The 13398-nt window shown below is 39.9% G+C and overlaps 1 protein-coding gene across 1 annotated transcript; it reads right to left on the reverse strand.

Annotated features, from left to right (window-relative positions):
* Positions 1–4286: 4286 nt before the first annotated feature.
* LOC123732716 (uncharacterized) lies at positions 4287–8544 on the reverse strand. The gene is made up of 2 exons (XM_082971000.1): positions 7840–8544; positions 4287–5647 (listed from the first exon to the last, which is right to left on the reverse strand). The coding sequence occupies exons 1-2, from the start codon at positions 8180–8182 to the stop codon at positions 5031–5033; spliced, it is 960 nt and encodes a 319-aa protein (XP_082827126.1). The 5' UTR covers positions 8183–8544; the 3' UTR covers positions 4287–5030.
* Between the last annotated feature and the right edge of the window lie 4854 nt (positions 8545–13398).

The following is a 13398-nucleotide window of genomic DNA, read 5'->3' on the forward strand; positions in this document are numbered from 1 at the left end:
TGTTGGTGTAACAATACATCATGTAGATGTATATAATGAACAGACTAGGTCTATACTGCTCCTACATGGTGTAACAATACATCATGTAGATGTATATAATGAACAGACTAGGTCTATACTGCTCCTACATGGTGTAACAATACATCATGTAGATGTATATAATGAACAGACTAGGTCTATACTGCTCCTACATGGTGTAACAATACATCATGTAGATGTATATAATGAACAAACTAGGTCTATACTGCTCCTACATGGTGTAACAATACATCATGTAGATGTATATAATGAACAGACTAGGTCTATACTGCTCCTACATGGTGTAACAATACATCATGTAGATATATATAATGAACAGACTAGGTCTATACTGCTCCTACATGGTGTAACAATACATAATGTAGAAGTATATAATGAACAGACTAGGTTCTATCCTATTCTACTGTATCTGTCTATGTATTACTCATCTCATATGTATATACTGTATTCTATCCTTTTCTACTGTATCTCTCTATGCATTACTCATCTCATATGTATATACTGTATTCTATCCTATTCTATTGTATCTTAGTCTATGTATTACTCATCTCATATGTATATACTGTATTCTATACTATTCTACTGTATCTTAGTCTATGTATTACTCATCTCATATGTATATACTGTCTTCTATACTATTCTACTATATCTGTCTATGTATTACTCATCTCATATGTATATACTGTATTCTATACTATTCTACTGTATTTTAGTCTATGCCACTCTGACATTGCTCGTCCAAATATTTATATATTCTTAATTCCATTCCTTTACTTTAGATGTGTGTATTTGTTGTGAAGTTGTTACATATTATTGCACTGTTGTCCTTGAGTGGTCCAGCCAGAGCCCGGACTTGAACCCGATCAAACATCTCTGGAGAGACCTGAAAATAGTTGTGCAGCGATGCTCCCCATCCAACCTGACAGAGCTTGAGAGGATCTGCAGAGAAGAATGGGAGAAACTCCCCAAATACAGGTGTGCCAAGCTTCTAGTGTCATACCCAAGAAGACTCAAGGCTGTAATCGCTGCCAAAGGTGTTTCAACAAAGTACTGAGTTAAGGGTCTGAACACTTATGTAAATGTAGGATTGGGCCGTTGTCATCAAACTTCCATGATTAGTAAGAATTAGGGTAGATTTATAGGACTATTGTTTTTATGATTCATACATACTTTCCTAACCCAAAAATGTACCTAAATAATCTACAAGATCAGAGTATTTTTAAATCTACCAGTTGGTGTTGAAACAGAGACGAATGATGACTTTCTTGAATTGATCCCTAGTTTCTGACTCCGTGTATTCTATTGAGTCCGTCAACAAAATTAGAATGAAAAGGTATTTAAAGGCACAACATTCTAATTAAAGGTATTACCGTATTTAAAAGAATGGCTTAAGATGAAATGGACTCTAAACCCTATTGAATGAAAACTCCATGACAAAATCTGTTGGCCAACAACTGTGAGGGTTTTCAGCCAGGTATCAACACATGCAGAGTGTGAGTAAGCAAGACATACATTCCTAAATGGGGATCGGCCCCAGTCTCCTGGTAAAACACCAGAACCCTCCCCCTACAGCATTTATGTTCATTTTGAGAAAGTAGCACTACAGTCTCCGGGTAAAAAACTACTTTTGGGTAAAAATAGACGCGACACCTGTCTATGAATTTGAGAGGTTACATTGATGCTCCAGATACTCAACTAGTCTAAAGCAGACCAGTTTTATTGCTTCTTTAATCATAACAACAGTTTTCAGCTGTGCTAACATAATTGCAAAAGGGTTTTCTAATGATCAATTAGCCTTTTAAAATGATAAACTTGGATTAACTAACACAACGTGCCATAGGAACACAGGAGAGATGGTTGCTGATAATGGGCCTCTGTACGCCTATGTAGATATTCCATTAATAATCATCTGTTTCCAGCTACAATAGTCATTTACAACATTAACAATGTCTACACTGTATTTCAGATCAATTTGATGTTATTTTAATGGACAAAAAATGGCTTTCTTTTAAAAACAAGGTTATTTCTAAGTGACCCCAAACTGTTGAACGGTAGTGTACATCTACATCCTCCCATGTTGCTGAACCACTGATCAATAACTCCCTATTACAGGAAAAAACACTATTTCCATTGGTTGTTAGTACTGTACTGACCTCTCGTCCTCTGTCTCTCTCGTACTCTGCCTTGTGTATTTATCTTCAAAATATTCTTATAGTCCCAACATAGAACCAAATAGACTTCCCAAAAATAATATGGCATTTACTTTATTTCACATTTATTTAATCAGATATGTCAATTGAGAACCAATACGCATTTACAATGACAATCTGAATGAAGAAATACTAATATCAATCTATTTAATAATTAACATGTTTGAAATATCCCAATGATATAGTGAACAACATTTAGGGGTTTACACCTGCATTCAATCAATCTTAAGTTCATAATCAAAACATTTTTTTTTTACTCTTTTAATCCGATTTTCGACATGATCATGTCTTGAGCTGGAAAAAACATGTAGACCTATTTTTCAGTATGATTTCATTCATACAATATTATTTAATGTAGAATGAACAAAAACACAATTTCTCAATCAAAAACATAAGTCAGAACACAGCCTCTCTATTCTCTCATGTGATTTCAGGTCCTCTGACTGGGAAAATGTCTTTTCACAATGAGAGCAGTGGTATGTCTTCTCCTCCTGTGTATGTGTATGTATTCTTTCATGCTCTTTCAGGTACCTTAACCGGGTAAATCTCTTTCCACTGTGGGAGCAGTGGTAAGGCTTTTCTCCTGTGTGTATTCTCTCATGCCTTTCCACGCTCCCTAACCACCTAAAACTCTTTCCGCACAAGGAGCAGTGGTAAGGCTTCTCTCCAGTGTGTATTCTCTTATGTGTTCTCAGGCTCCCTTACTGAGTAAAACTCTTTCCACACTGGGAGCAGTCATGTTGTCCTGCTGGTTTGGACATCTCAGGGTCTGGTTCCTCTGAAGAACTCTTCCTGCTGTCAGAAGGAGAGTCTGGTCTCTCTCCTGTCAAAGACAAACAGATTATATAAATTATATAATTAATTAAACAGAGACCTGAATGAAACATGATAAAACTTCCTATGATGTTTAATCTCGACTAGATCCCTCAATCACCTGAAGTCAGTTTTCACAAGTATTATTAAACCCACTTCAAAATGCAGGTCTCTGTGTGCTTCTTAGGATGTCCAGGCAGGTGATTCACTTCTAACCGAAGTCTTGCAGGTGTTTAAATGGTTTTCACATCTGCCAGATCATCAAAAAATCAAATTTCAGTACGAGTGTATATATATATATATATATATATATATATTTTTTGTACTTTTACACCTTTTTCTCACCAATTTCATGATATCCAATTGCAACTCCCCTACGGACTCCGGGGAGAGGCGAAGGTCGAGCCATGTGTCCTCTGAAACACGACCCTGCCAAGCCGCACTGCACATCTTGACACACTGCTCGTTTAACCCGGAAGACAGCCACACCAATGTGTCGGAGGAAACACTGTCCAGCTGGCGACCGAAGTCAGCGTGCATGCTGACCACCACAAGGAGTCGCTAGAGCACAATGGGACAAGGACGTCCCGGCCAGCCAAACCCTCCAAACCCAAACATAACGCTTTGTATTCAGGATATAAAGTTTGTTTCTTTGCCACATTCTTTTGTAGTATTACTTTAGTGCCAACAGTCTCTCTATTCTCTCATGTGATTTCAGGTCCTCTGACTGGGAATGCTTCCTTCTTTTCACTCTGTCATTTAGGTTAGTATTGTGGAGTAACTACAATGTTGTTGATCCATCCGCAGTTTTCTCATATCACAACCATTAAACACTAACTATTTTAAAGTCACCATTAGCCTCATGGTGAAATCTCTGAGAGGTTTCCTTCCTCTCCAGCAACTGAGTTAGTGACTGGGTATATTGATACACCATCTAAAGTGTAATTAATAACTTCACCATGCTCAAAGGGATATTCAATGTCTGCTTTTTTTTACCCATCCACCAATACATGCCCTTCTTTGCGAGGCGTTGGAAAACCTCCCTGGTCTTTGTGGTTGAATCTGTGTTTGAAATTCACTGCTCAACTGAGAGACAATACAGATAATTGTATGTGTGGGGAACAGAGATGAGGTATTCATTCAAATATCATGTTAAACACTATTATTGCACACAGTGAGTCCATGCAACTTATGTGACTTGTTAAGCAAAATCTTTACTCCTGAACTTATTTAGGCTTTTAATTAAATGTGTAAACATTTCCAAAAACATAATTCCACTTTGACATTATGGGGTATTGAATCCTTTTAACCCCAGTATCTCTACTTGCACATTCATCTTCTGCACATCCTACCATTCAAATGTTTAATTGCTATATTGTAATTACTTCGCCACCATGGCCTATTTATTGCCTAACCTCTCTTATCCTACCTCATTTACACATGCTGTATATAGATTTTTCTACTGTATAATTGATTGTATGTTTGTTTATTCCATGTGTAACTCTGTGTTGTTGTATGTGTCGAACTGCTTTGCTTTATCTTGGCCAGGTCGCAGTTGCAAATGAGAACTTGTTATCAACTAGCCTACCTGGTTAAATAAAGGTGAAATAAAAATAAATACAAATAATTTTTAAATTTAGGCTGTAACACAACGAAATGTGGGACAAGTCAAGGGGTGTGAATACTTTCTGAAGGCACTGTATATATAAAACTCCCCCCACACAGCAATCTAATAGCATCAGTAAAATCTGTTGAAATTAAACCACAGATAAATATACCTAACATAGTACATCTATTAAACAATACATCACAACACATACATCAGAAATAGTTACACATTATAGAGATCCATTCATGGATGTACAGGTCTGTTGGATAAACGTTCAGAAATGTCCACTGCTGATTTTTTCCAGGCGTCCATAGCGGACACCCTGGCCCTATGAATCCTGGCCGTGGACAAATTCTCAGTCAGAAACACAAGTCAGAACACAGCCTCTCTATTCTCTCGTGTGATTTCAGGTCCTCTGACTGGGAAAATGTCTTTCCACAATGAGAGCAGTGGTATGTCTTCTCCTCCTGTGTATTAGTATGTTGGAAAGGCTTTTCTCCTGTGTGTTTTCTCGCATGCTTTTTCAGACTCCCCGACCACCTAAAACTCTTTTCACACTGGGAACATTGGAAAGGCTTTTCTCCTGTGTGTATTCTCTCATGCGTTTTCAGGCTCACTAACCACCTAAAACTGTTTCCACAGTGAGAACAGTGATAAGGTTTCTCTCCCGTGTGTATTCTCTCATGCTTTTTCAGGACCCATAACCACCTAAAACTGTTTCCACAGTGAGAACAGTGATAAGGCTTCTCTCCCGTGTGTGTTCTCTCATGTCCAACCAGGGCCCCTAACTGAGTAAAATTCTTTCCACAGTGGGAACAGTGGTAGGGCTTTTCTCCTGTATGTGTTCTCTCATGCATTTTCAGGCTCCCAAACCACCTAAAACTCTTTCCACAGTGGGAGCAGTGGTGTTGGTTAGGCGTCTCTGGGTCTGTTTCCCCTGAGGAACTCTTCCTGCTGTCAGAGTCTGGTCTCTCTCCTGCCAAAGACAAACAGAGTATCTAGTTAAACAGAGACCTGAATGAAACCTGCATTAAATAAAAATGTCTTCCTATGAGGTTTAATCTAGACTAGATCCCTCAATACCCTGAGGTCAGTTTTCACAACATTACATCATTAATAATAAACTTGGTGACGGTGAGATTTAAAAACAAATGATGAAGAGCTCCAAATCTAATCTCTCAGGGAATGTCATGTTTATAGGCTGATCAGAGCTCTATAATAATACATAATGTCATGTTTATAGGCTGATCAGAGCTCTATAATAATAGATAATGTCATGTTTATAGGCTGAGCAGAGCTCTATAATAATAGATAATGTCATGTTATAGGCTGATCAGAGCTCTATAATAATAGATAATGTCATGTTTATAGGCTGATCAGAGCTCTATAATAATAGATAATGTCATGTTTATAGGCTGATCAGAGCTCTATAATAATAGATAATGTCATGTTATAGGCTGAACAGAGCTCTATAATAATAGATAATGTCATGTTTATAGGCTGATCAGAGCTCTATAATAATAGATAATGTCATGTTTATAGGCTGATCAGAGCTCTATAATAATAGATAATGTCATGTTTATAGGCTGAACAGAGCTCTATAATAATAGATAATGTCATGTTTATAGGCTGATCAGAGCTCTATAATAATAGATAATGTCATGTTTATAGGCTGAGCAGAGCTCTATAATAATAGATAATGTCATGTTTATAGGCTGATCAGAGCTCTATAATAATAGATAATGTCATGTTTATAGGCTGATCAGAGCTCTATAATAATAGATAATGTCATGTTTATAGGCTGATCAGAGCTCTATAATAATAGATCATGTTTATAGGCTGATCAGAGCTCTATAATAATATATATTACTATTCCAGTCAGTGTTATAGGCTGCAGTTGATCCATTGTTAATAACATTTTGTTGGTGTCCCACTTCATCTCTAAAGTAATAATGGACATTACTATCTCTCTAAATTATATTTTTTTGTTTAGCCACACCTTTCCTTCAAAATTGTTATTTTGAAGACTTACAAACTGTCCTTTTGCTATTATGTTCAGTCTCCCCAAAACACTTGTCCTTTTGCTAATATTTTCAGTCTCCCCAAAACGCTTGTCCTTTTGCTAATATGTTCAGTCTCCCCATAACACGTGTCCATTTCATTTCAATAATGCTTCTTATTGTAACGGGCGTCGTATAGAGGGGACCAAAACGCAGCGTGTTGAGTGTTCATTATTATATTTATTTACTCAAAACACTAATGACAAAATAACAAAAGGAAATTATCAACTTACAGTTCTGTCAGGTACAGAGACTAAACAGAATGCAACTGCCCACAAAAACCCAGGAAGAAAAACCCCTACTTAAATATGATCTCCAATCAGAGGCAACGAGGACCAGCTGCCTCCAATTGGAGATCAACCCCCCAAAAAAACATAGAAATAGAAAACCTAGAACTAACACATAGAAATAGAAAACATAGAAAAACACAAAACACCGCCTGTCAAACCCTGACCTACTCTACCATAGAAAATAACCAGTTACTATGGTCAGGACGTGACACTTATTTTATGTATTTCTCCAACATTATTTAGAAATCTGCTTTTTGCGGGTATACACACTCTACGCAAGGCCTACAATGGACACACGTCAAAAATTTCATTTATAACATGTTTGCCATTCTGTGAGACAATTAAGTTGTGATTTTGTGGTGGGGGGACTCTGATGGTATACACATGTTACAGTTAAGTAATAAGGCCAGAGGAAGTGTGGTATATGGCCAATATAGCACGGTTAAAGACTGTTCTTAAGCACGACTCAACACAGAGTGCCCGGATACAGAACTTAGCCGTGGTATATTGGCCATCTATCACAAACCCCTGAGGTGTCTTATTGCTATTATAAACATGTTACCAACATAATTAGAACAGTAAAAATACATGACATACCCGTGGTATACGGCCTGATATACCACGGCTGTCAGCCAATCAGCATTCAGGGCTTTAATCATCAATTTTAAAATGTAGCTTTAACATTATATTATAACATGAATTCCTATAGTACAGAACAACATCTTCAAGTATAGAATTTCAGTAGCATGCTGCTTTAAAACAACACGTTCGTTCAAAACCTTTGGAGAGTTAGAGCCCGTTTTTAAGACAGTACTTACTGGTGGTAATCAGATCTCCTGACTCCTCTGTCAATATGACCGTTATCTCTCCCTCTTTCTCCTCCTTCACTCCAAAAACTACATCCTCCTCTTTCTCTTCCTCCTCTTCTTTTACTGTAACATCCTCCTCCTCTTTCACTCTGAACGCGTCTTCCTCTTCTTTCACTGAAACGTCTTTCTCTTCTTCTTTCACAGTAACAGTCTCACCCTCTACTTCTTGTTTTACTGTGACATCCTCCTCTTCCTTCTCCTCTTTCACGACAATGTTCAGCCCCAGAGCTTCTTTCTCCGTCCAGCAGACCTCCTCTTCTTTAACAGGAGGGGAGTAGTTTAGGGAGCTCATGTTCAGACCTCTTCTTTAGCAGGCGAGGAATACATCAGTGAGTTCATGGTCGGGGATGTTAGCTAGCTAGCTAGTTAGCATGAGCGACTAGTTTAGTGCTAGGCTAACTTATCAAGCCAGCTAGTTGACTAACAATGTACCTATAACATTTAAATGGTGTCTATTAACTAGATGTCAGAAGTATATTTAAAACACAGAGGCAAATATGCACAGAAACAGTCTAAATGTTTCGGCTGTAGGCTACCAAGGTGGCTGACTCGTTGTTGTTGATCCGTTCCGTCCACTAGATTATACGTCACGCTGCAGCATCGCCTTAAAGACGCACATCGCCGTCTGCGGACTGGAGGGAAACGCAGTTAAGATACATTTTTATTTGCATACAAATGTATTTTTATTCCTTTCATTAAATAATAATATTATATTGAGACGTTCAAATAGAGCAGTGCATATTTTGAGTGAGAATTTAAAACATACTGTGCTTCACATCTGTATTTAAGGCAGTTTCATATTCATTCATTTAAAGAAACCCACTGGTCACACTGGTTGAATTATCTGTCAAACTAGGAACTCTGCAGCCTAGTTGAACAGGGATCTATGTTCTATGAACGCTGCTGGGAGCAAACTGGAGAGTAGCTAGAGGAAAACAAACCTAACGGCATCCCCAGTCCCTGGTATATCATCAGACTGTACAAACCTAACTACATCCCCAGTCCCTGGTATATCATCAGACTGTACAAACCTAACTACATCCCCAGTCCCTGGTATATCATCAGACTGTACAAACCTAACTACATCCCCAGTCCCTGGTATATCATCAGACTGTACAAACCTAACTACATCCCCAGTCCCTGGTATATCACCAGACTACATACAAACCTAACTGCATCCCCAGTCCCTGGTATATCATCAGACTGTACAAACCTAACTACATCCCCAGTCCCTGGTATATCACCAGACTACATACAAACCTAACTACATCCCCAGTCCCTGGTATATCACCAGACTACATACAAACCTAACTGCATCCCCAGTCCCTGGTATATCACCAGACTACATACAAACCTAACTGCATCCCCAGTCCCTGGTATATCACCAGACTACATACAAACCTAACTGCATCCCCAGTCCCTGGTATATCACCAGACTACATACAAACCTAACTGCATCCCCAGTCCCTGGTATATCACCAGACTGTACAAACCTAACTACATCCCCAGTCCCTGGTATATCACCAGACTGTACAAACCTAACTACATCCCCAGTCCCTGGTATATCACCAGACTGCATACAAACCTAACTACATCCCCAGTCCCTGGTATATCACCAGACTACATACAAACCTAACTGCATCCCCAGTCCCTGGTATATCACCAGACTACATACAAACCTAACTACATCCCCAGTCCCTGGTATATCACCAGACTGTACAAACCTAACTGCATCCCCAGTCCCTGGTATATCACCAGACTACATACAAACCTAACTACATCCCCAGTCCCTGGTATATCACCAGACTGTACAAACCTAACTACATCCCCAGTCCCTGGTATATCACCAGACTACATACAAACCTAACTACATCCCCAGTCCCTGGTATATCATCAGACTGTACAAACCTAACTACATCCCCAGTCCCTGGTATATCACCAGACTGTACAAACCTAACTGCATCCCCAGTCCCTGGTATATCACCAGACTGTACAAACCTAACTACATCCCCAGTCCCTGGTATATCACCAGACTGCATACAAACCTAACTACATCCCCAGTCCCTGGTATATCACCAGACTGTACAAACCTAACTACATCCCCAGTCCCTGGTATATCACCAGACTGTATACAAACCTAACTGCATCCCCAGTCCCTGGTATATCACCAGACTACATACAAACCTAACTACATCCCCAGTCCCTGGTATATCACCAGACTGCATACAAACCTAACTGCATCCCCAGTCCCTGGTATATCACCAGACTGTACAAACCTAACTACATCCCCAGACCCTGGTATATCATCAGACTGTACAAACCTAACTGCATCCCCAGTCCCTGGTATATCACCAGACTGTACAAACCTAACTGCATCCCCAGTCCCTGGTATATCACCAGACTGTACAAACCTAACTACATCCCCAGGAGGCCGGGAGGGTCGTCAGTGAAATGGGACACACCTGGGCTGGGTGTGTCCCAGGATAAATGCACCTCTTCCCCGTTCATTGAGGAGACTCTCTCCATGCAGACACAGACAGATTTTGGGTGTCTGCGTTGGCACCTTTCAACACCCCTCATTATCACATGTATACACGCGACCACTCACTTACACTACTGACTAAACACACACCATTGTTCATTGTATTTACTTTACTTAAGTTAATAAATATATTTAGTTATTCTTTATCTCCACGTTGTCTCACTTTTTGTTACGGTCTTCGAGCCGGTTCGTGACACTATGGTCAGTGAGCTGGAGCTATTAGCCTAACCAGCGCAGCCAATCAGCACGGCTATGGTCAGCGAGCTGGAGCTATTAGCCTAACCAGCGCAGCCAATCAGCACGGCTATAGTCAGCGAGCTGGAGCTATTAGCCTAACCAGCGCAGCCAATCAGCACGGCTATGGTCAGCGAGCTGGAGCTATTAGCCTAACCAGCGCAGCCAATCAGCACGGCTATGGTCAGCGAGCTGGAGCTATTAGCCTAACCAGCGCAGCCAATCAGCACGGCTATGGTCAGCGAGCTGGAGCTATTAGCCTAACCAGCGCAGCCAATCAGCACGGCTATGGTCAGCGAGCTGGAGCTATTAGCCTAACCAGCGCAGCCAATCAGCACGGCTATGGTCAGCGAGCTGGAGCTATTAGCCTAACCAGCGCAGCCAATCAGCACGGCTATGGTCAGCGAGCTGGAGCCCAACTAATGGAGACCAGTTAGAACCTAAATAACAAAACCCAACTAAAACATGACTGCAGATCAGAAGAGACATACAGAATGATGGCTGGGAAAATCACAGCATTTAGAACAGACACATTTTATACGTAGCAGCACAGCCTTTATGTCATTATTATAGATGGTATCCCACACCGTAGCAGCATAGCCTTTATGTCATTATTATAGATGACACACCGTAGCAGCATAGCCTTTATGTCATTATTATAGATGGTATCCCACACCGTAGCAGCACAGCCTTTATGTCATTATTATAGATGGTATCCCACACCGTAGCAGCATAGCCTTTATGTCATTATTATAGATGGTATCCCACACCGTAGCAGCACAGCCTTTATGTCATTATTATAGATGACATCCCACACCGTAGCAGCATAGCCTTTATGTCATTATTATAGATGACATCCCACACCGTAGCAGCATAGCCTTTATGTCATTATTATAGATGGTATCCCACACCGTAGCAGCATAGCCTTTATGTCATTATTATAGATGGTATCCCACACCGTAGCAGCATAGCCTTTATGTCATTATTATAGATGGTATCCCACACCGTAGCAGCATAGCCTTTATGTCATTATTATAGATGGTATCCCACACCGTAGCAGCATAGCCTTTATGTCATTATTATAGATGGTATCCCACACCGTAGCAGCATAGCCTTTATGTCATTATTATAGATGACATCCCACACCGTAGCAGCATAGCCTTTATGTAATTATTATAGATGGTATCCCACACCGTAGCAGCATAGCCTTTATGTCATTATTATAGATGGTATCCCACACCGTAGCAGCATAGCCTTTATGTCATTATTATAGATGACATCCCACACCGTAGCAGCATAGCCTTTATGTCATTATTATAGATGACATCCCACACCGTAGCAGCATAGCCTTTATGTCATTATTATAGATGGTATCCCACACCGTAGCAGCATAGCCTTTATGTCATTATTATAGATGACATCCCACACCGTAGCAGCATAGCCTTTATGTCATTATTATAGATGGTATCCCACACCGTAGCAGCATAGCCTTTATGTCATTATTATAGATGGTATCCCACACCGTAGCAGCATAGCCTTTATGTCATTATTATAGATGACATCCCACACCGTAGCAGCATAGCCTTTATGTCATTATTATAGATGGTATCCCACACCGTAGCAGCATAGCCTTTATGTCATTATTATAGATGACATCCCACACCGTAGCAGCATAGCCTTTATGTCATTATTATAGATGACATCCCACACCGTAGCAGCATAGCCTTTATGTCATTATTATAGATGACATCCCACACCGTAGCAGCATAGCCTTTATGTCATTATTATAGATGACATCCCACACCGTAGCAGCATAGCCTTTATGTCATTATTATAGATGGTATCCCACACCGTAGCAGCATAGCCTTTATGTCATTATTATAGATGACATCCCACACCGTAGCAGCATAGCCTTTATGTCATTATTATAGATGGTATCCCACACCGTAGCAGCATAGCCTTTATGTCATTATTATAGATGGTATCCCACACCGTAGCAGCATAGCCTTTATGTCATTATTATAGATGACATCCCACACCGTAGCAGCATAGCCTTTATGTCATTATTATAGATGACATCCCACACCGTAGCAGCATAGCCTTTATGTCATTATTATAGATGGTATCCCACACCGTAGCAGCATAGCCTTTATGTCATTATTATAGATGGTATCCCACACCGTAGCAGCATAGCCTTTATGTCATTATTATAGATGGTATCCCACACCGTAGCAGCATAGCCTTTATGTCATTATTATAGATGGTATCCCACACCGTAGCAGCATAGCCTTTATGTCATTATTATAGATGGTATCCCACACCGTAGCAGCATAGCCTTTATGTCATTATTATAGATGACATCCCACACCGTAGCAGCATAGCCTTTATGTCATTATTATAGATGACATCCCACACCGTAGCAGCATAGCCTTTATGTCATTATTATAGATGACATCCCACACCGTAGCAGCATAGCCTTTATGTCATTATTATAGATGACATCCCACACCGTAGCAGCACAGCCTTTATGTCATTATTATAGATGACACACCGTAGCAGCATAGCCTTTATGTCATTATTATAGATGACACACCGTAGCAGCATAGCCTTTATGTCATTATTATAGATGACACACCGTAGCAGCATAGCCTTTATGTCATTATTATAGATGACATCCCACACCGTAGCAGCATAGCCTTTATGTCATTATTATAGATGACATCCCACACCGT

Source organism: Salmo salar, unplaced genomic scaffold (genome assembly GCF_965601325.2).
Source record: "Salmo salar unplaced genomic scaffold, fSalSal1 ptg000136l, whole genome shotgun sequence".
NCBI lineage: Eukaryota > Metazoa > Chordata > Actinopteri > Salmoniformes > Salmonidae > Salmo > Salmo salar.

Excerpts from the sequence above, each read along its gene's own strand:
- LOC123732716 (XM_082971000.1), bottom strand. The coding sequence starts at position 8,182 with ATGAGCTCCCTAAACTACTCCCCTCCTGTTAAAGAAGAGGAGGTCTGC. Across the intron at positions 5,648-7,839 it reads AGGAGATCTGATTACCACCA|GAGAGAGACCAGACTCTGAC; the intron begins GTAAGTACTGTC and ends TGTCTTTGGCAG.